Source organism: Tiliqua scincoides, chromosome 2 (assembly GCF_035046505.1).
Source record: "Tiliqua scincoides isolate rTilSci1 chromosome 2, rTilSci1.hap2, whole genome shotgun sequence".
In the NCBI taxonomy this organism is placed as follows: domain Eukaryota; kingdom Metazoa; phylum Chordata; class Lepidosauria; order Squamata; family Scincidae; genus Tiliqua; species Tiliqua scincoides.
Window position 1 is genome coordinate 80,835,343 of NC_089822.1, and position 23,592 is coordinate 80,858,934.

The window sequence follows — 23,592 nt, forward strand, 5'->3', positions numbered from 1 at the left end:
TTTTCTGAAACACATGCCATTCAAAATCTTTTGTTTACTTACTAAACTTGCCTAAATAGGAGTCCTCCAGCAACCAAATTTATACAAAAGTTCAAAATATGCTCACTTACGTAGGGGTAGATGACTATTCTAAAGCTCTATCTGTTCAAATTAAAAATGTCAAATAGTGAAGGATTTTTATAGAAATCAATTGCACTATTACAGGTTTGATTCTACAAAAAAATATAGCCATGATCTAGAGCAGGGGTATCAAACTAGTTTCATACCAAGGGCCGAATAGGATTCATGATGCCTGCTAAGGCCGAAAGTGATGTCATTAAACAAGTCATAACCAAAAATAAGCACTTTTTCTCATTTAGGAACTCATTAGCTGCAAATGACAGAAGAGAAAACACACAAATCTTGATCATATTTCACGACATGGGAGAGCCTAATTTTCATGTGGGCTGCCCTTTCAGCAGTGCCACTTCAGCACTGCTAAGCAGCTGAGAGCTTATGTTTGACACCCCTGATCTAGAGAGTGTTTCTTTAAAAGATTTTCACACAGATTAATCATTTTACTTGCATAAGCAAGTCATGTAAGAATGTGTCATAGAAAAAACTATATCCAGAAAATACATTCCATGGAGGGGGACAGTCATGTACAGGCCCAGCTTTGTCATACATGGATTTGACTCAACACAAATGGTCACTGCAAATGAGAAGGAATGTGCTGATCCCTGGAGAAGGGGAAAAATGCATCCCTTGAAAATCAGTTTTAAAAATTGCTTTTCAAGCAAATACAGGTATAACCTAGTTATCAATGGATTTTTCACCCGTGGAAATCCATGGATTTTTCCATCTCAACTTAATTCGCATGAGAAATTAAAAGGAAAACAGTAATTTAAAAATAGCCTTGTTAATGCAAGAGGGGGCAGCCAGCTCACAATCCATCAATCATTCTCTCTCCAGGCACTTAGAACCCTTTCCTCTGAGCAAGTCATCACGTCCTCCATTAGCGCCTGGAGAGATTGCCTCTATGGTCAGCAAATGGTTTTGATTACAAATGATTACAAATGGTCAGCAAGACTGCTTTTAAATTGCTGAGCAAAAGGACATTGTTTTTAAATGATTTGCTTTAGTGCAATTTTTGCCATCCAGGTGAGTTCTGGGAACAGCACCCTTGGGAATAATGAGACTCAACCTGTAGTTCTTTAGATTCTGGTCCATGTGTAAATTCATTTCATGTAACTTTCCTATATACCTACTTTACACAACTGCTATCAAATGTCTTAATGTATATATTTTATTGGTATTTCTGCTGCCCTATATTTTGTTAATCTATACTTGGTATAATTATATATTAATACTTGAGAAATGGAATACTGCTGTGTTATGGAATTTTTACTGAAATTCTCAATTGTTTCTTGCTTATTGAATGAATTGCATCTGTGATTCAATTGATTTGGTATGCTTAATTTATTAGCAGTCAGTGTATTATAAGATGTTTCAGGTATAACATTTTGTGGAAGAGCGGCATACAAGTTTATTGCAACAGTGTATTTTAATGACCTTATACTCACTTCCGGAACCTCTCACTATTTCAGCACTACAAGTGTGCCACCTTGTTCCTGCCACACAGATTTCATTTCCCCTCAGAAACAGGATTATACTAGGAGTTTGCTAGCTACTACCCAGTGCAAGCAAGTTTCACACTAGAAACAGTTAAACAGCAAATCTTCCAGATACAAGACACATATCTACCTTCAAGATCAGATATGTACTAACCCTTCAGTTTATGAAACAAGTTTCCTCAATCCTGAGTGCCTGGTTTCTCTCTTGGTTGTAGTGCAGAAAACAGAAAAGGGGAGAGAGTGATCTCTCTTTCAACAGTTGTGTGTAACGATGTTTTGACAAGTTCTACATCCAGTGCATATGGTTTACCCCGAGGGCTAAGCACATCATTTGGTTCCAGACTCACTGGTGAGAGACTGTACTCTGACCTGCATTTTAGGATTTCTTTTTTAGAAGACAATGAATCCTTGTTTTCGATGACTGCTTTTTTCAGTGCTTCATATCGGCTTCGTATAGATTGAAAATCCAGCTTGCGCTCACTGCCCACCACACAGTCTGACAAAGCTTTGTCATCCCTCGAGCTCTTGTCTTCTGTTACCTCAACTGCCCCTAAATCACTGGAAATATCAAGGCTGGTGGATCCCCCTTCATCAGGAAATGTTTCCTGAAGTATGCCCAGTTGGATAACGTCATGGCTATCAGAATTAATACCACTCACCATCTGGGAAGCATCCCACGGCAGAGTTGTTTGCAATGAAGAATTCTGACCCAGATAAGGTGACAGAGTTTCTGTTGCAATAGATTCCCCAAGATCATGATTCTGTACCCGAAAACTTTTGACAGTCTTGAGGACCAGCTCCGGATTTTCTGTTTCAAATTTGTTTGGACCAGTATGCATTAATCCTTGTTTGCAATACATCTTATCATGCATTGGCCCAATAGCTGCCTGCTGGGTCAACAGTTCATTATGACTAGCAACAGCCTTCTGGGAATTAAACGGAGATTGCAGTTCCAGGAAAGGAGACACTGTATCAGACAAGCATGGGGACATGAAGAACACTTTACTTGAATCTTTTTCATTTTTAAATATAGGTGCTGCATCCTGTGATATGTTTTCTTCTGCTTCAGTATGATGCAATTCTATGCTTGAGGAGTCTTCAGCCTGAGTAGCTTTTTTCCAAGTGCTCCTAATTTCAGTAACTACAATTAAAGCAAATCAAGAAAATGTTATGTGTAGAGGCTGGGAGAAGACAGGGTTGTTGTTGTTTTTTGCAGATTTTGGTGTTTTCCAGATTTTAGTATTTTGCAAAGTTAGAAATGCAGAAAGTGGTGCTAAATGTTTTTATTGATTTTATTTTACTGATGACAACGCCATCAGTATTACCAAGTTTTGTTTAAAGAATTTAGATTTTTTAAAGATGAATAAATTACAGAAATGTTCTTATTTTACAAAGTCATGTGAAAAGACAAGGATCTATGTTGAAGCCCCAAACTCTGACTACTGGAAAGTATTCCCCATCAATTTTTCTGAACATCCATTTTTTCCTCACAATGTCAAGACTATTTTTTTAGTCCCAAGGGCTAATCTTTTTCTGAAAAAGTGGATTCTCAAGGCATCCAAGACTTAATACCAAACTGTGCTCATAAAGTGTAATAAATGAATCACAGAATGCACATAGGCCTTGTAAATAGGGATTTGTGTATAGCTGAAGGTTGATCAGAGCCATCTTCACAGCTCAGGATGGATGTAGAACAGCCATTTGCATTAATAAAATACTATGGCTTTTCTGAAGGGTAACTTGAAGCAACTCTAGCTGCTAGTCTTGTTGGTCTAGTCTAGCACTACTTCTGAATAATTTTTCACATGGAATTGCGCTCACTGGCAGAATACTCCTGAAGGCCAGAATGGGAAGATTACGCATTCTTCCACAGAGAAAGCTGCCTTTCTGCTGTTCAATCTATAGGTGGCTAGCTGGAACAGCTCCAATTACAATTGTAAGACTGACCCCAATGACTGTTAGCTTAAACTGGGAGCCACAAGAACTTCCAGCTTCTAGATTTCCAGCTCTTTGAAGAAAATCCACCCAAACAGGACCTTTGGTATGTCTGCTCAGAGGACATCTATGCCACCACCAGAATCCTGATAAAAAAAGAACTTTCCATCTGGCAGTTGCTGTGGGTCACAACAAGAACCACTACAAGGTGCCTACAGTGATGTACTGTATTTGGTTGTATGCTTATAAACAGAATGCCCAAGCTACAAGTTCCAGAGAGGGAAAGGCTTATTATGTGTTAATACTTGTACACCAAAATTTTTTAACTTTGTGCTCTACTTGGCAGAATTTTTACTCTAACCATATACAATTAAAGGGTGGAATTTTAAAAGGATAAGGAGTACTCACTTAGGTTTTCTGGAGTCCGTGGAAGCTGCTTCTTAGTTACGAAAGGATCTGAGATTAAGGTGCCAATCAGGTCTTCCAACTCCTCTCCTTTGCCTACAGTGTTCTGGGGCAAACCAGATGCAACAGTACCTGCCACCTGCCCAAAAAAAGAAGTTTGAAAGACAAACAAACCTTACTCCAATAATGGGCTTCTTGAGTCTAGCTCTAATTACAGCACTTGGAATTTTCTAATTAAAGATTTACATTTAAGAGGCATGTTACTAAAACCTAAACAGAAAAGAATAATTCATTCAGTACCTACAAAAAAGAAACCTTTTAATTATAGACTAGTTGCCCAATGTGTTTTTCCATTTGCTAATTCTGACTTGGGGCCTCTCTCTCAACTTATACCTTTCAGCACTGAAAATAGCTAGGCAGGGTTTGTCTGCAATTTCTGCACAAAAAATAGCCTATAAAATCAGCAGACATGTTGTAGCTATAATACCTGATCCCAGCTAACTGGGTAAGAGGCACTTTTTCAAGTGGGTGCTCCTCTTTTGTATAGCAGGGGGAGAGTAACTGGCCCTCCTCATCCCAGCAGTGTCTTTTCTAGTGGCTGTCTGCTGGTGTTCTTTTGCATCTGTTTAGATTGTGAGCCCTTTTGGGACAGGGAGCCATTCGTTATTTGATTTTCTCTGTAAACCACTTTGTGAACTTTTCACTGAAAAGCAGTATATAAATACTGTTAGTAATAACCACAAAGCCAAAATATACCAGGTATAAAACTCACAGGAGTACCAAAGTGCTAATCAAAGAAATCTAATAACAGTCTGCTGTCAACCTTAAAAATGGTATTAACATTCGCCTTCTAAGAACCACTTCATACAAGGAAAGTTACTAAATGCACACTCTGTGGTTTGGAGCAAATCAAACCACAATATACAACATGCGTTTATCTCATCATTTGTCCATGCAGCAGGAACTCAGAGAAAAGTTTCCTATCATGTGCTCATGGGATGAAGTAAATATGCCTGGAAGCCTGATAGGAAAACATTAGATCTACTTCACCTAATTGTATATTAGGTGCACCAATTACCGTTTACACATTGTACACAATTTGCCCAGCCCAAAAGGTTTACAACCTAGAAGATGACAGGCAAGGAAGAAGGAGAGCTACGACTGCAGAGACAAATGAATTCAGTGTGGTAGAAAGCATAAAACATTCCCTTTAAGTTGACTCAGTTGCAAAGATTAACTTAAAAATTTCAAAGTATGGCAACTGAACAGATTAATATTTCCCACCTCTTCTGCCAGGTGGTCTAGAGCTTTCGCACGGGGTTCTCCTCTTTTAACTGAAGATGGTATTCTGGATTTACTAGGCTGTCTTTTCTTCCAAGTTTCTACTGGCTTAAGATTTCTTCCTTTATATCGTAGGATTTGAGAACCAGAATGCTCTATCCTCTTTGGAGTATCTGACCCCTAAAACAATAATAATAAAAAAAAGCTCAAGGAGAGGTTTACAAATTAAAAACTTTAATTGCAGATTGAACCACAACACACACACACACACACACACACACACACACACACACACCCCATTCTCAAATCTCCAAAGTTTGATATTTTATAGTACTGAAGCATCCAGGCCATAGTACACTACACCATTATGAGATGGTTGCCTGAAACATAGTCAAGCACATTGACTCAGTTCATGCTTTCTTTCATCAGCAACAGCTCCCATTCATTCCTAGTGACCTAGATGGACAGGAAACCAATTAAAGTCAACACACGAAATGAATGCCTCATAGCAGTGTTACATTAAGGTCTCATATGGTTTGATTTTCACTACTAGTTTTGCAGGGGAAGGCACATTCACAAGAAATCAATTTTTGTTCCAGAGTGCTCCAGAACATCACAAATGTTTCCCGAAATTCATTTCTTCTACTATTTGATACCTATGAACAAATGCTGTTTCTACGTAGTCTTGGGAGTCAGAGCCATCGGCATAATTGTTGCAGAATGAATCTTGATTATACAGTTGCTATACTGTTCAGGATGTTTCATCGTTCAAAGACTGAGGTTTGCCACTCACTTGCCTAAGGGGTCTACTAGTTCCAGAGAGAGGAGGTGCTATTACTGAAGTTGTGTTACTCAGCATTATTTCCTGCACTAACTAGAACCAGATGTAAAGGTTGAATAGAAAAACTGAGTAGCAAACTTCAAGCCCACCCACAAGCAGAGTAAGATAGAACTGGGTTCAATTATGGCAACAGTATTTTCTCCACTTGCATTCTACTGCTTTCAACACAAATTTCTATTTTTCTTCCTGCACAACAGAAATACTGTAAAGTAGGGGTGCCCAAACCCTGTCCCTGGGGCCCTCAGGGAGCCCCCAGTCTCCAATGAGCCTCTGGCCCTCCGGAGATTTGTTGGAACCCGCACTGGCCCAATGCAACTGCTCTCAGCGTGAGGGCAACTGTTTGATCTCTTGCGTGAGCTGTGGGATGCGGGCTTCCTCCACTGCTTGCTGGTTCACGTTTGTGATGCGGTAGTGGCAGCAAAGGAAAGATCAGCCTTGCTTTGTGCAAGGCCTTTTATAGGCCTTGAGCTATTACAAGACCTTCATTCATTCATATGAGTTCATCTTTAATATATTCATTTATGTAAACTTATGTAAATTTATTCAAACTTTAAATGTAAATTAATTATTTTTCCCCCAACACAGTGTCAGAGAGATGTGGCCCTCCTGCCAAAAACTTTGGACACCCCTGCTGTAAAGGAACAGACAGGTTACCTTTTCAGAAGGTATCTGCATTCTCTTTTCAGATTCTGAAGCAGGATGAGGAGAACATGCAGCAATCCTAGAAAGAAAAAAACACACATACACACACTCTACTAGGTTTATGCAGGTGGTCATGCATTTAGTTTTGTTTAGCCATTGAAATCTGTATGCCCCGTACCTGTCCGTTACGGTTTCCCTCAATTCGTCCCGGTCATCAAAAGGCAGTTTTACTATAGGGAGAGCTTGTGACAAATAGAGCAGTGTTTCTCTATTTGAGTATCAGTCTCCCAGAGGTATAAGGATTATACAAATGCATGTCAATACAAGCTTCAAAGTAATTTTCAAATCACCTATATGAAATTGCTATAGATTGTTGACTGCAAGTCACCACATAATCAGAAGCTGAAAACTAGTCTGCTAAGTGTTGCTACATTTCCAATTCCTATAGCAGAACAATCAAACACAACATCTTACAGATAGAGAATCTACTACTAATTTACAAGTCACTGTTTCCAGTCTTTGAGGACTGCAGAAGATGACAATGAGTCACATGTTAGGGCAAAACAGCACTGTGCCAGCTTCAGCGAGGTTTGAAAAAGTTCAGGCAAAACATAGCAGAAAGCAGCATGTACAGTTCAACTAAATATGTAATGGCAGTATTCCCAATGAAGCTCCAAGGGAGCAGCAGGGAATCCAAGCCCTGCAGCTTTCCACTGCAGCAGAAGCCAAGCATAAGGACTGATTCACCCCTGCTGCTACCCTTGTACCCAGATGCCTTCTGGGTACAAGGAAAATGGCACATTTGCACAGTTCTGCCAGCCTATCACCTCACTAGCTACAAAGCTATGCTAAAGAATTTCAGAGCTCAAATCTAGATTACATACAAAGTTAGACTGTTTCTAAGTACGTTTCTACTCATGACAAAAATCCAAATATAGAAAGCCTGAGATGTGCAATCTGTCATTTAACGCCTGCTCCCCAATTTATCATTTGCCTTCTTATGTTCTACATACATTATTGTGCTGTATGAGAACATGTTAAAGTCATACCTCTCTGAAGTTACCATAGCTGAGCCACCATGACCTCCTGATGCTTTATCGCCTCTCTCAAATTCATTTGTTGGAACCTTCTTTTTGGACAAGTCTGAAAAATATTTAAGGAACTGTCAGTTATTTAGCTATCTGTTTAAACACCATAATGGTTTCTAGATAAGTGGAAATTGTTATGTATAGAGTGAATAATGAGCAAGTTTGAAATCTAAAACATGCTTGCCATTTATAAGTATGCAAATGAGGTGAAGAACAGGCTTGGCCTACTCACTGCTGCTGTTACAGTCCTTACCTCTGCATTCTTCCATTACTGCTGTTCCTAAAGGGATGAGCACTGGAAAGGAGCAAGGTTGCTACCAGGCGGGAGACCCCCCCCCCCCAAATGTAGGCTTACTTTCCTCCTCAGGCATCTAATGGTAATTCTTGCCCCAGCTGGTGAAGTAGTACAGGAAGAACTGGACAAATGTCAACTGGGTGTAAAAAAGTACATATGGAAGCAGTAGATTATACCAATGACATAAAGGGTAGCGTTTTCTATAATATCTTGATAGCTCTCACGTCCAGTAGGAAACAACTGAGTACCCCGATTTACTCCCAAGTTTTGCCTTCACAGTGATTGCATCTACAGGAATCAGCAGCAGATGTAGCAGGCTGAAAGCTGCTCTTGATAGCATCCCAGCAAACACTTCTGGACTCTTTGCCAAGTTACAGCTTTGCTCTTGCATCTCCCCCTCTCACTGAAAGAAAGGCAGGTGTTCTGCTCTGCCTTCAACCAACAAATGCAAATAAACTTCAAGGGCTCAAAGTCATCTTGTCCCAAGTCTTAGTTAATACCAAAATGTCTCAAGAGCAGTAAAAATATACAACTTCTAAATAAAGTTGCTTAAATGATTCCAAAACGTTTTCTTTAATAGTTAGCATGTTTATTGTCAAACATGGACAAGAAATTTTTTCTTAATGGAGGGGTGAGTAGAAGTGGGTTTTGTACTTCTTACTCAGCTGTACAGAAAACAGGCTCAGTGGGGTGAAGAAGCTAGTGATCAACTTACAACACCTTCCCCTTTTTTCCTCCTATAGAATGGCAATAGTATGCCTGGCAATACATTGCCAGCAACTGGGAAGAAACAAGGAGCTTGGGATTTCATCTGGGAACTTCATGGGAAGATAGGCAGTGGGAATGGAGCCAAAACAAGGCACAGTAAGGATACAGCCATTTGTGGTACCCATCCTAGCTTGTTAAACCACCATTAAGAAACTATGGCTCTGTGTGTCATTTGAATCAGCCATGTACATATAAGTTCTAAAAGAAAACCTGAATTTAATATGAACACGTTAAAACGTTAAACTGATTTTTTTTACTTAGAAAAGCTGATTTTTAAATCCATCCCAGTGGTTCTAGTACCTGGTTTGACATTCAACAATTGTCAAGCTGAGACAGAAATCAATTTTAAGTTTCAGTGTTATTTACATACACATATGTATAAATTTGAGGCTGACTACATCCTGCTAGGATCCAGGTTCTATTTAGATTGTTATACATAGCTTCTGTCTTTTAAAAGCCTCACAAAAGCAAGGACTGAACACATTTCTCACCTGAGAAATAGCTGCCGGAGTAAGGCTGCAGGGAAGCAATTCAGTTGTTCATTACCTGGCTAGTCCAAATTCAGATCAAGAACTAGGCCATCATGAAAGTAAAAGAGGCAGTTGGATATTAGGGACAATGTCTGACCAAAAGTTATTCCTAAGAGATTACCTGGAATTGATGCAGGATACTGGCAGAAGATGCTGGTTTTATAAGCTTCCTCAGTAGCAGGTGTAAAAGAAAGAGGAGACATGGCTGGTAATAAATCAAGTACCTTTAAAAAAGACAATGTTAAGAATATTTTTCACTTTGCATAGTGATGTTAGTCAAACCATTGCTCAACGCTAAGTTATACAGAACTTCAAACTTCTCTCCAAGACTACAAGAATGCCTTCCAGTTTTACAATACAAGGTACTAAATCGATGCAAAGTTGAGACGTGTTTTGTAACAGTAAAAGGATTCATGCATGATTGTTCTAAAAGGTTCAAATACATTAGATGCAAAACAGCAGCATTTAAAGGCTTCATCAGTTTATCAGTCAGGACTGGGAACTGTGCTTAATTACAGTACAGGCATGCGTGGAGGTTCTGTTCCAGAACCCTCCCCCTGCAGTTATGTGAAACCTCAGATACTGGGGCACCCCACGCTGCTCTCCCCCTGCCTCTGGAGGTTATTATGAGTTCCACAGAGGCCGCGTGCATCTGCACCCTTCCCAATGCCTTTTAAACGCATAAAAACATCACTTCTAGTTTTTAACAAAACAATTTTTGACGAAAAACCAGAAGTGATGGTTTTGTGCTTTTAAAAGGCATTAGGAAGGCCGCAAATGGAGTTCAGAATACCCTTCAGAGGCAAGTAGTGGGCCTTGCAGATCTGATCTGCAGTTAACTGAAACCACAGATATAGAAACTGTGGATACGGGGGTCCCCCTGAATAGCAATAACTGGCACCCCAGTTAGGATTTTGATAATCCAAGCCAAAAGCTGTTTCAATACATAACACACACTCTCTCTCTCTCTCTCACACACACACACACACACACACCCCTACCTTCTTGCGCAGCCCTTCCACCCTCTTCCTGCCTGTCCAAATAGATACTTACAGGGTTTGGATCTTTAATTAAATTAAAAGGTGATTGACCAAGACAGTTTTCCCACTTCAGAATCCATTCCCTTTGTTTTTCCGCAATTGATTCATTTGATACACGATCCTCACATTTTAATTTCTGCCTGCAACAATTTTAAATATTCAAATTACTTATTGGTTAAAGTTAAACAGTTTTACTTGAACAGATTTCACTATGCAATTTGTTATATACACGCGCACACACATAGCAGCTGTCAAAAGTGTTATTCTATGCCTTGGTTAGAAGTTTTATTGAGATCTATAAGCATCAAGAAACAAACTGCAAAACCACAACACATGTTTCACTTACACAACTCTGAAGCAGGAAGAAGCTCAAACGAGTCTGTTTTAAAAGTGTCACGTATGATTTTTAGCCAATATAAGTCACAAAAGCAAAAGACTATCAGCAATACACAGTTAAGAAAGCTTCAGGATTAATGAAATCAGAAGGTAGCCAATAGCCTCATTACAGCTGCTACTAATGACAGGAGGTTTTAATTCAGCTACCAATACACAACTGTATTTCTCCAGTGTAAGAAAAATGTGCATTTTTAAACATGTATTTGGAAAGAAGCTGTATACATATAAAAATATTGCAGATTTTTGAGCCTACCTCAGCAACTTTAATCCCAGGATCGTCTCATTCAGGAATTTGGTCTTTCCTTCAATGTATTGAAGATCTAATTTTGGCAACTCATTATCAATGTGTCGCTCATGCATCAAGAGTTCCAAGGCTTTATTCAACAACTGGATGACTGTTAAGATGTTTAGTTTTCCAGCTTCATATACATTTCCTACATGGAACTTCAGTGTTGAAAACAAGGGAGAATAGGTTAGTACATCAATATATTGCCATGAGATGCTATTACCACCTTGTTTTTAGTTATTAAATATCTATATTGCTTTTCCAATGGGTACCTAAAGCAGAGTACGAAAGTATAACAGTATACTATTTTATAGTATAAAATAACCATAGACACACACAAGTTACAATAAAACTAGCAAGAAAAAATTACAAACATAAAACTCTAACAGCTCCACAAAAAACAACAACACAGTAGTCCCTTGGTATCCACAGGGGATCTGTTCCTGGATCCCCCACAGACACCAATATACATAGATACCAGGGTCTGGGTTTTAAAGTGTTCCTTACCCTAGCGCCACAAACCATGCCAGCTGCAGGGCAGTTTCTGGTATGCCTAGAAGCCACTTAAGGGTTGCACTGAGGACCACAACCCCCCTCTCTTGGCCCTGGTGTGCCTTATGATGAGTTCTGGAAATGTTTCCTAAACACTTCTGCAATGCATTCTGGGGCAAGCCAGAGCCAAGGGCCCCCCCTGGTCCACAGGCCTCAATGCAACTTATAAGTGGTTTCCAGGAGCACTGGAGACTGCTATGTAGCCCTGAAGCCCTCACAGTTTGCAGTACTTGGAATGCTCTTTTAAGGGGGAACAATTTTTTTTAAAGCATTGGGCAAGACCCAAAAGTGACTTCTATGAGCACTAGAGACTGCTCCCCCCGCTATACACAGATGGTCAAATCTGTAGATGCAGAGATGGTGAGGGACCACCAACCCTCACCATCAGTTAGGCAGTTAGGACACATAGTCATCAGGAAAATGCCTGTCTAAATAGAACATTTTAGGCTAGAAAGCAAAATACCAGCAGTGAGGGTGCTATACAAGCCTTCCGAGGAAGATGGTTGCACATGAACACAGGAGTGGACAAAGTCACAGATCATGAGATTCTTTTCTCCCGCCCCCATTACTTGGGGGGGGGGGGAGAGAAGAAGAATGCAGGTGTTGATTTCATTTGCATTTGCAAGGAGAGCCCAACTTATATGAGGTAAGTTCTTGGTGTGGATATGGAGTAAGCCTTAAAGTGGAACTCTTGAGAAAAGAAGTGCCATGTTAAAATTGAAATATAATTTCCCCCATTTGCACTCATATGCATACATGTGCACACACCCTGGCCTACTGAAGATTTCATGTCATCTGATGAAGAGGACTGTAGGCCACAAAACTTTATGCTACAATAATCTTTTGTTAGGCTAAAGCACCACCATTCTCATTCTTGCTGCTACAGGCCAACATGGCTACAGACTAACACAGTAATCCTGTCATTCCCAAATTGGTGGGTCATGACCCACCAGCATGGGAAGCAGTTTTGTCTGCTCTTTTAAGGGGCAGGGAGGGGGGAAGGCAGCAACGCAATCCCCAGAATTGTACTGCTGCCAGGGATGAAGAGAATATTTGACACCTCCACTGGCCTCAGGGCATGTGGGGAGCCCCGGGAATGTGTCCTCAGTGCTCCAAGGCTCTAAAGAGGTAAAATTAAAGATTGGAAACCACTTCTGGTTTTTAATCACATAACCAGGAGTGGTTTCCAATAATTATTTTTACCTTTTTGGAGCCTTGGGGAGTCCTGCGGATGAGTCTGCAGGGCTCCTCACACAGCCCCTCCCCAGAGGCTTGCACTAGTGGAGGTGTCAAACACCCCCTTCCATCCCTGGCAGCAGCACAAACCTGGGGATCACATTGCTGCCTTAGCCTCTCCCCCAAAACGACTCATGTGCTTTCCAACACCTCTATAGGGAATGGGAACCATTGCTATAATCCATATTATATTATGGATATACCTTTCCATATATTTTAACTTAACCAAGACTGCAATCCTATACGCACTTTCCTGGGAGTAAATCCTCAGTGAACTCAGTGACATTTATTTCTGAGTAGACAGGAATAGAACTGCACTGCAAGTTGCTTATCACAATAGCTGTTTGAGAACTAAATGAGAAACAAGTGGGACAAGTCAGAAAGTTCTACCAACAGCATGGAATTTGGAGTGGCTCAGACACGAAGACACTTACTTTGTGCATTTCCTTTTCAACTTTTTCAAGTAGAGGCCGTGGAACGCTTACAGCAACACTTGTGCCATCTAATACGTACTGATCAACATGACCTTTAACAACCGACTCAACAACTTCCCGTTCTTTTTGCAGAAATTCAAGTGTTTCCATTACCATGGACCACATACAGCGAACCTTTGTAATAGATAGTGGAGGTGGGGAAGAAAGAGACACCTTGAGAAAGCAGAATTATGTGGTAAGTATCAGGCACTGAAGGTGGCTTGATGTTGGATCAGGGCTGGCCTTAGGGTGATTGGCCTGATTTCTTCAGACTGGGCCCTGGGCTTCAGGGAACACCACACTGGGCTGCTTGCCAGCTGCTGCAGACAGCATCTCAGTGCCTGGGAGAGCGGCCCAGCAAGTAGTGTATGGCTCCTTTGGGCCCTTCTGCCTGCCCCCAAGTCTGTTTGGCCTAAAATGGGCCTCCCAAAAGCAGTTGGTGGTGACATTACTGCCAACTATTGCTTCACAAGTGTCTGACTCGCCACAGCTGACTGGTGTGTGGGGGCACAGGGAGGGTGAGGTTCCTGTATAAGCACACTGCATTGGGCCCTGCTGCTCCTGCAGCCAACTCCAAGTTGGATAGTGACATTTGGAAATACATTAACAAAGAATTGCACCTTTTCAATTCTCTCTGCTGGGCTACCGCGACTTTGATTAACAGTTTTCTTCATTCTATCCAAAAAACCAGAAGACAGAAAACAAAATAGAAGTGTCATTGCCAGATGAATGATTTAGATAGTAGTAATAAATTTACAATATATTTATAAGTTTGCTTACATATAGCACTTTGACAATGGTTTCTCAACAACTGTTAAAGGTATGAAGCATATCAGAATACAACTCAACATGCAAGGCTTTCCCCCTCCCTTCCCTTCATTATATCCTTCAGATACCAGGGAGTGGCGCAATGCCTAAATATGAACTTGCAATGGAAGCACGCTGACAGGATATACTTACTTTTGGAGACGTTTGTTCAAATCGGCATTTTCATGTCTTAAATCTCTTATTTGCTTACTGAAAAGGCTATAAATACAAAAAAGTAGAAATCAAGAGCCATGCCAAATGTTTTTAATGTAGAATAATCCATATTCAGTGGGCTGCAAGTAGTCTGACAGAGGACAGCACTGTGCTTTTTTTTTATAAAGCATGCAACACAAATTAAGGCTGCAACCCTATACACACATACCTGAGAATAAGCATCAGTTGAGACCATGGGTTTTACACCCAGGTGAACAGTATAAGACTGCACTGTTAGTCTCACCCACCCCCAGTCTTCAGTCTTACCCACCCACCCCCCAAATAAAGACCCCTGAATAAACATGATAGCAGCACGCTGCAGGTTAGCTACAACAAGGAAAGAAAATGCATGAATTTCTTTTCATAGGATACAGATTTTTCTACATACACATCATTCCAAATGCCTAATGGTTTGCATTATTCAAGTTGTCCCACATTATGTTCTACAACTGCAAATAAGATAATATCCAACAGTAAGAAAAGTTTTGTTAATCAGTCTGGGATCTACAAGTTACATTCATTTGTAGAACCCTACTTACTGTGCTTTTTTCTGAAGTTCTTGAATTAGTATATCTTCCTTTTGTAGACTCTGCAAAAATCTGTTTTGTGCCATGCGGTATTTAGCAACTGCCATATGCAAGTCTGAAGATCTCAAACTCACTGCTTCTGGATAACATATACCACTCTCTGTACGAAAGGAATAAGTTCTCTTATTCAATGATTGTCAAATATTTTGAGCTCCCCCCAATCTAAATTTATTCTGGTTTCTGTGCCCTCTGACTTCAGCACCAACAGTTGGTTCTATAGGTGAGCACAAAGGGATCCTTGCACATAGATATGCACATGCAGCCTGGCACTATGTGTGAGAATATAAGGGCTGCACACTGATCTAACACTGGCATAAGAGAAACAGCAATATCACATGGTTAAAACAAATCAGAAGTCTTCCTAGATTATGTTGGAATGGGATAAATGGAGAAAGCGTCACTTAAAATCCAACAAAATCCAACAATCCTCTGCTAGGATGCATTCAAATCAACCAAATCTTCAGTGTTTGTGGAAGGAAAGGTTCCCTGCTCAGGATCATTTCCCTTCCCAGAACTTTGCTACCCTGAACCTTTCAGATATTCTGGATTCAACCCCCACCTTAGGGTCTGTACCATAGTCTGAACATCTCAGCTCTAAGGAAGTAAACAGATTAAGAGCCCTCCTACATAATGGAGTATGTATGCTGCAAAAGTATTTACAAAGATTGCAAATGCCAAAAGAGCATTATTGAATTTCCATGCACCTTCATTATATTTACAATGCATTACAGATGAATAAAATAATAGTTTTCAGACTGCATTTTGTGCAGGGTGACCAGATGTCATAACTGCAAAGAGGACAAAATTAAGACATCCCAGAAAAATGAAGGACATGACAAAATAAAAGCTAAAACACTCAAATTGATTTCATGTGGTTAAACACATATTACCACATTTAAAACTAGATTACATATAATTTATTAATTACAAGAAAGCTATGTGCTCCCTGCAGGGGCCCACTCACAGGGAAAAGGAGGATATTTATGTTCTTTTCTAGGACATGAGGCTAAAAAAGAGAACATATCCTGGAAAGAGAAGACATCTGGTCACCCTGATTTTTGCTGAACCACAACAGGAGTTCTGAAATGAGGTGGTCAGTAATGGGGGTTTACACTGTCCAAAAGACAGATTGCTAATCAACTTCAGCAGTAAGCAATTTCAGGGGAACACTGGATGTCCAATATGGTAAATTCTCAATTTACATGGGACAAGGCAAGCCAACAGGCAGCAAACAGCACTCTTCTATAAGGGCAAATTAGTTTGGGAAGCATTTGTCATCAGAAGAATTTCCCTTATAATATGTACAATCTCTGCCTCATTTCTATTAGTACATGTTAAATATACCTTCTTCATGCTTAAAGCATGTGCATGCATGCAAGAAAATGAACTTTGAGCAGAAAGTTTGGAATAGAAAGCAATCAAAAAAGACATTTTGCTCTTGTTTACCTGAACAAGCTGCTTTAATGCGATTAATTATGACATATCTCGCAAAGTGAAACATTAGATGAATGAACTTAGGACCACCAGGAGAAAGAAATAATGATGCAACAACTGGAGGGAAGTTGTTCCCACATTCATCCTAGGAAATTAAATAAATTCATTATAATAAAGTGAGCTATAAGCCTGAAACTGTAAACAGGCTTAAATTTAATACACTGCCAACAAATACACTGCCAACAGATATGACAGTGCCTAATAGTACTGACTCACTTGTAACAGAAATTAGCATCCTTGTTTTTACCAAAATTGCATAGAATAGGCTTGCATTGGGTCAAGCAGTTATTGTGGTACCAATGGGCCACAGCGCACAATCTTCCTTTCTTCTTCCCATGACACACTTGCTTTAATATCAGTTTAATGCCTGAGGTGGAATAATCTGAAAGAGCAGGTCCACAGCTTGGGAGTTCTCTTGGATCCACCGTTGACCTTGGATGGCCAAATGGCATCTGTGGCTTACATGAGCTTCCGCCCAGCTTTCTACCCAAGTCAGATAGATCTGGCCATGGTGGTCCATGCCCTAGTGACACCTCACCTAGACTACTGTAATGCACTCTGCATGTGGTTACCCTTGAAGACTGTTCAGAAGCTGCAGTTAGTGCAGAATGCGGTGGCCAGGGTAGTCACCAGGGCTTGGTGGGCCGATTCTACCATGCCAGTGCTCTGGCAGCTATACTGGCTGTCTACTCCATTCCAAGGTGCTTTTATACCTTTTAATCTGCGCCAGTATCATTTTACAGGTTGCTGGGCTAAAGACCCCATGGCAGAGCTCCATCAGCCCTATCATGCAGCAGCGGCACCTGCTCATACAAGCACCTCTAGTCAGGGCAGAGAGACAAAGACAAGAGTGCCACATTCTGCTTTTCCACAGTTTTCCTACTTGCCATGCTTGTACCTAGTTTTCCAGTTTATCACACTTCCTCCTCCCTGCGTGCCACTTTTTAAAGTTTTACACACATGCATCTTTGCATGCCCAAAGTTTTACATCCAACATTCACAGGTCATAGCAAATTTTGTGGTTTTTGGCTAAAACCTGCCCTCAACTTATCTACATGTACTAATAGACAAATATCTAAGGTACCTCTTTCCTAGCAAATTAACAACTTGGAAAGAACAAGAAGTACAGATGCAGAAGAGTATATGAGAAGCAAGTTCTCACCTACAATACCAAGTGGGTCAAAGCACAAAGCCAGAAGTTAAACAGAAAATCACATACAAAGCAATATACCAGTGTTCTTCAACCTTGAAGTTGGGACCCCAATCAGATCACAAAGCCTCAGTTGTGGGGTTGCAGCAACTTACAGGAACAAAAAAGGCTACAGACCACTGGATTAGAGGATCACCAGGTAAAGAAGGGAGGCATCTGGTGTACTCCTTCAGGTACCAGGAGACTGTGTTCCAGTCCTGCTCAGATTCTTAGCAATTGTGATAAAACAGCTTTCACTGGTGCCAGACTTCATGGTAACTCTTTCAGCTCTCTTCAATTAAAAATATTTGGTTACAGAGAACAGCCCTGTGAGGGTGTAACACGGCAGGCGGTAACATGGGTGGGTGGATAAGGCCCTGAGAGGGGGTGCAGGATCAATAGCAGGGTCCCTGTCTCAATATATATTGGGGTCAAGGAACAGAAAAGGTTGAAGACCATTGCCATATATGACACATATGGTATAAACATGGGGACATCTATTAGTTTTACCAATTTCACTCTTAGCATACATCTTTTTAGAGACCTTCAGATTCTAAATTCTTACCGATATTCTTCTGAGCCATTCACAGCACTGCTTCCTGAATTCAGCATCTTCCTTTTTATCTGTAGGTGGAAAGCAAAATCTTTCCATTCCAAAGGAAAGGAAAGAGGCCAGTTTCAACTAACATTCAAGGAATCAGACATATTCTCAAATAATACAAAACATTCTTGGTAATGTTGAAGTGCATTTGCATTATCAGTAAAGATGCAATAAGTGTTCCAGTCATGATAAAACATCACATACCCAGCTGTAGTCCCACTTTCAGCTGGTTTAGGTAGTACTAAAGAATACCACATTTGGGGAAACAAAGTCACAATTGTGGAGAAAAAAGGGAGAAGATAAATTCTGTAGTAGACTGTATTACAACCACCGTTAAGTCCCAAGGGCTTTTCCAAATATTCAATTTAAATAAAAATGTTGCTTGGTTTTTTCCCCTCAAGATCATGCTTCTCTCTCTCAAGGAAGTGTTTTTTATTTATGCATCACCAAGCACTGAAGTCTTAATACATCGTTCACAAGATGACACTACTTTTGACATCCAAAGGGAACATGAGTTCTACTCTATAGCAATATTGCCTTTGAGCTAGTATTTGAGAGCTACCTTGTGAGTACTCAGCCTGCAAGGAAAGACGACTCTTACTCTGAACTGCTAAAAGTGTGCATTTAGAAGTCTCTTGTTAGCTAATTTCTCTCACACACAGACAATACACACACCCCAACTATTTTCTGATCTCAATTTTTTGAAGAACTGGGTGAGCAGTGAAAACAAATTGCATTTACACACTTTGCTTTGAGCCTTGTCATTCAGTTTCTCAGCACTTTGTCTCCTTTTGCACAACAACAATTCTTTGGTGGGGGGGAGACAAATAAATAGCATGGCTGTATTCTCTGCAGCAAAACAAGTCTCATGTGGGCTGTACATCTTTCTGTCTTCTTTCAAACTGGAACCAGGCAGGAGAATCTCACAAAGACTAAAATGTAATAGGAGCATGCTCTAATGGTCTTTCAATAAGACCAAAGATGTCACAGTATCTTTCAATCTGCTGGCTACTACAAACACAAACGCAAAAGTTATTATTCTAAGCTTTCAAGTGGAGCCTGACAGAGTGACATAAACAGTATGGGAATCAGTCCCCTGCAAAATAGTTATGGAACTATTTTCTTGCTAAGCCATTTCTGCATATTCCACCAGAAAGTAAACAGCATAAATACAAAAGACAAGATTGACCTTTTGAATCAGGGAATCTAGAGGATCACTCTTTCATTTAAATTTAGTGCATGTTCAACTGTAGATCTAGACCAGCATTTCTCAGTGCTGTCCCCACCATACCACTTTGTATGGTCCACCTATTGGAAGTACCTGGAGATATGTCATCACCAGTTACTTCCAGACTGGGAGGTCAGACAACGAAACAAACAGTAATAAGATGCTCAGGGCAGACAGAAGGGCTTCACTGAGTACACAAAAGCACATACTGAAGCTTTGCCTGCCGAGCCAAGCCTCCTAATGCTGTTTGTTGAGTTGCACTACTGGTCTTGCTGCCATTTGGTGCGGGGAATGGGGGTCCCACAAGTACCACTGGACACTACCTCAAGTATCACCACCTCAAGTATCAAGTGGTACGAGAAACACTGGTCTAGATTATATATCTAATTTGCTCAGTCACATTTCTGTTAGCTATTTAAAACAGACATGCAGATAAAAAGACAATTTAGACAGGTTTTGGCAACCCTTAGAAACAGGAGAGTGACACATACTGAAATCAGACCATTAGTTCATCTACTTCAAAATTGCCTACACTCATTAACCCCAGAATTTTAGACAGCATTCCTTTCCCAGTTCTACCTGAAAGTGGTGGGGACCAAACCCAACACCTTTTGTATGCAAGACACGGAAACCAGCAGCAGCATAGGACAACTCTCAGTTGATAATTTTCAGAAATGGATGAGTAAATATGTTCTCAAACAAACAAGGTTACTAAGCCAGTGATTTTCAACCTTTTTCATCTCACAGTGCACTGACAAGGCAACTGTTTTTTGACAGGTGACAAGGCACACCTTGCTGTTGGTGGGGGGGGGGGCTCACATTCCCCAGTGGCCCTACTAATAAATAACCTGCAGCACACCTGGGGACCATTTGCGGCACACCAATGTGGCATGGCAGTGGCTGAAAATGGCCAAAGTACACTCTATTCCCTGTTACAGAAGACAAATAAGGCTCATGGTCATAGTTATATACTGGTTATAACAGCAGTTTCAACCCCTTAAAGGCTCCAAAAGCAACTGGAGCTGCACTTCAGTGACCTCCGGAGGGCTTTCTCAAGCCCACAGAGGCCACATATATCTGCCCATGCTCTCTGAGGGCTTCAGAATGGCCAAAAAAGTGCTATCTACAGTTTCCCAAAGGAACTTACAGTGACGTTTTTATGCCTTTTAAGGCATTCTGAGGCCTGGGGAAGTAGCTCAGAGGCTTCTGTAGGCGTCAGAAAGCCCTCCAGAGGTGACTGAAGTGCATACTGGCCACCTTCGAAGGGTGGCAAAGCCTTGGGCAGCCTCCCCATGCCTCCGAAGACCTCCCAGGTGCAACTTCCTGACATACCTGGCGATGGAGGTCCCAAGGCCCTCCAGCATGGGCTTACTATCTGCATTGAGACAAATCTGCAAATTGTAAACCTGGGGATGATGAGACCCAACTCTATTAGACACTTTTTTAAGGAGAAAAATGTTAAGAAAACATTGTTTAACAAAAGTCACAGAAGTAAACAACCAAATCACTGACCTGAACGCCTCATTGCAACGTGACTGGTCCAGTTTTGAAAACAAGAAGCACGTCACAATATGGAACGCATCTTTATTTGGCTTATCAAACATGTTCCTTTGAAAACAATTGTTGAAAGTTAGAAAAATAACTAATTCCAAGATACTGCAACTTTGGGACAGCACATATCGCTCTCACGTGCTGTCTTGCTGGGGCACCAACTAGGACTGCTTTATTATCTTTCTCTGGCAGGAATACAGACACCAGGCATTAAGGTTTCTGCGACGGAGGGAAATACTTCCATCTGTGGAATTCTACCAGCTGCAAGGCTACTTATTCATTTTTCACGTTTTTCTGCCGCCCTCCCTCCAAAGAGCTCAGGGCGCTGTACACAGCTGCTCCCCCTACTTCTGTCCTCACAACAACCCTGTGAGGTAGGTGAGGCTGAGAGAAAGTGACAGGTCCAAGACCACCCAGAAAGCTTTGTGGCCGAGAGGGGACTTGAACCTGGTTCATCCAGGTCTAAGTTCAGTTCCCAAACCACTACACCACCCTGACTCTCAAAACACACGAGCAGGGGGAAGGACAAGACTGACATACAAAATGATGCAGGGGGTGGGCAGAGGGAAGTTCTCTTCCCTCTCAAGCAGCACCAGAACTAGGAGACATCCGCTGAAGCGGAGCGTCAGGAGAGACAAAAGAAAACATCTGTTTGCCAAGCATGCAATTAGCCTGTGGAACTCCTTGCCACTGGGTGTGGTGGCAGCCTAGATGAGGGGAGGGGGGCTGAGGTCCCACTCCAGACAATGGGGAGGCTTGAAAAGGACTGTGTCCGAACCCCCGCGCCCCCAGGCCTGCGAGGACTGAAGCAAGCAGCCGCCCGCCCCCTGCTCGCTCTACTCACTCGCCCAGGCGGACGTGCGTCGCTACCTTCCCGGCGGCGGCGGACGCGCCCGCGTCGAAGCCCAGCGCCAGCAGGCAGAGCCAGAGATGCTCCTTCTGCCCCGCGGGACGCGGCTGCTGCGGAGGCTGCCCGCTCATCTCGCCAACGGCCTCGCGGAAGGAGCCCACACCCCCGCCCGCCGCGATGCCCCCCCGGGCGCCGCTACGCCCCCCTCGGCGCCATTTTGTTTCAACCGCCAAAACAGAAATCGGACGCGAGCGGAAACGGCGCGAGCAGAGCGCAGGCCGCGGCAGCCAATCGCGACGCACGCATGTCGTGACGCAAGACGTCGCCGGCCGCCTCGAGGCCGGTGGGGAGAGGCGCGCTTCGAGGCGAGGCCGGGCAGAGGCAGGAACGCCAAGAGTGACGAGACTCAGGGGGCAATTCAAGTCTTTCCAGTACATCCTGCCCAGGCCTTCCTGGGACTAAGGCCCGCTGACTCGAATGGGACTTGCTTCTGAGTAGACATGCAGAGCTCTGGGCTCACTTTTGGTGTAATATTCCAATATTAGCCAATAACATACCAATACATAATATACTCTATAGGATATATATAGCATAGTATAACATCCTGTACATAACATACTATACTACCAATATAGTGTGTGTGTGTGTATATATATACATACATACATATATATATATTACATTATTATTACACTATATTATAATATATTTATATGAGGAAATTTATATTTAATAAATAAATTTAATAAATTTATATGAGGAAATGAGGAAACAGATCAGGGAGGTGACAAGGAAGGACAGGGTTGTAATCATGGGGGACTTCAATTATCCTCATATTGACTGGGTCAATTTGTGTTCTGGTCACGATAAGGAAACCGGATTTCTTGACGTGCTGAATGACTGTGGCTTAGATCAGCTAGTCAAGGAGCCCACCAGAGGACAGGTGACTCTGGATTTAATTTTGTGCGGTACGCAGGACCTGGTTAGAGATGTAAACGTTACTGAGCCATTGGGGAACAGTGATCATGCTGCGATCCGTTTTGATGTGCACGTTGGGGGAAGAATACCAAGCAAATCTCTAACAAAAACCCTTGACTTCCGACGGGCGGACTTCCCTCAAATGAGGAGGCTGGTTAGAAGGAGGTTGAAAGGGAGGGTAAAAAGAGTCCAGTCTCTCCAGAGTGCATGGAGGCTGCTTAAAACAACAGTAATAGAGGCCCAGCAGAGGTGTATACCGCAAAGAAAGAAGGGTTCCACTAAATCCAGGAGAGTGCCCGCATGGCTAACCAGCCAAGTTAGAGAGGCTGTGAAGGGCAAGGAAGCTTCCTTCCGTAAATGGAAGTCTTGCCCTAATGAAGAGAATAAAAAGGAACATAAACTGTGGCAAAAGAAATGTAAGAAGGTGATAGGGGAGGCCAAGCGAGACTATGAGGAACGCATGGCCAGCAACATTAAGGGGAATAATAAAAGCTTCTTCAAATATGTTAGAAGCAGGAAACCCGCCAGAGAAGCGGTTGGCCCTCTGGATGGTGAGGGAGGGAAAGGGGAGATAAAAGGAGACTTAGAGATGGCAGAGAAATTAAATGAGTTCTTTGCATCTGTCTTCACGGCAGAAGACCTCGGGCAGATACCGCTGCCCGAACGGCCCCTCCTAACCGAGGAGTTAAGTCAGATAGAGGTTAAAAGAGAAG

The 23,592-nt window shown here is 41.8% G+C and overlaps 1 protein-coding gene and 1 non-coding gene across 3 annotated transcripts in view; both read right to left on the reverse strand.

The window, feature by feature from the left end:
- HAUS6 (HAUS augmin like complex subunit 6) overlaps positions 1 to 22,076 on the reverse strand; it is a 45,668-nt gene extending 23,592 nt beyond the window's left edge. Inside the window, exons 1-16 of one of the 2 annotated variants that reach the window (XM_066615811.1) lie at positions 21,896 to 22,076; positions 21,013 to 21,108; positions 18,237 to 18,315; positions 16,435 to 16,567; positions 14,941 to 15,088; positions 14,342 to 14,407; positions 14,002 to 14,056; positions 13,343 to 13,516; positions 11,088 to 11,278; positions 10,452 to 10,578; positions 9,520 to 9,622; positions 7,767 to 7,860; positions 6,730 to 6,796; positions 5,238 to 5,414; positions 3,957 to 4,092; positions 1,768 to 2,754 (exon numbers count right to left, since the gene is read on the reverse strand). In XM_066615811.1, the coding sequence (XP_066471908.1) occupies positions 1,793 to 2,754; positions 3,957 to 4,092; positions 5,238 to 5,414; positions 6,730 to 6,796; positions 7,767 to 7,860; positions 9,520 to 9,622; positions 10,452 to 10,578; positions 11,088 to 11,278; positions 13,343 to 13,516; positions 14,002 to 14,056; positions 14,342 to 14,407; positions 14,941 to 15,088; positions 16,435 to 16,567; positions 18,237 to 18,315; positions 21,013 to 21,108; positions 21,896 to 22,032 (2,745 nt within the window). In that variant the 5' untranslated portion in view covers positions 22,033 to 22,076 and the 3' untranslated portion in view covers positions 1,768 to 1,792. Of the gene's footprint in view, positions 1 to 1,452; positions 2,755 to 3,956; positions 4,093 to 5,237; positions 5,415 to 6,729; positions 6,797 to 7,766; positions 7,861 to 9,519; positions 9,623 to 10,451; positions 10,579 to 11,087; positions 11,279 to 13,342; positions 13,517 to 14,001; positions 14,057 to 14,341; positions 14,408 to 14,940; positions 15,089 to 16,434; positions 16,568 to 18,236; positions 18,316 to 21,012; positions 21,109 to 21,895 lie in introns of those variants that run through there. The other variant, XM_066615810.1, reaches the window with a different exon arrangement.
- LOC136643406 (small Cajal body-specific RNA 8) lies at positions 6,879 to 7,007 on the reverse strand. Its single transcript, XR_010794009.1, has one exon. It is a non-coding gene; the product is annotated as a small Cajal body-specific RNA 8 (non-coding RNA).
- Positions 22,077 to 23,592: the final 1,516 nt, after the last annotated feature.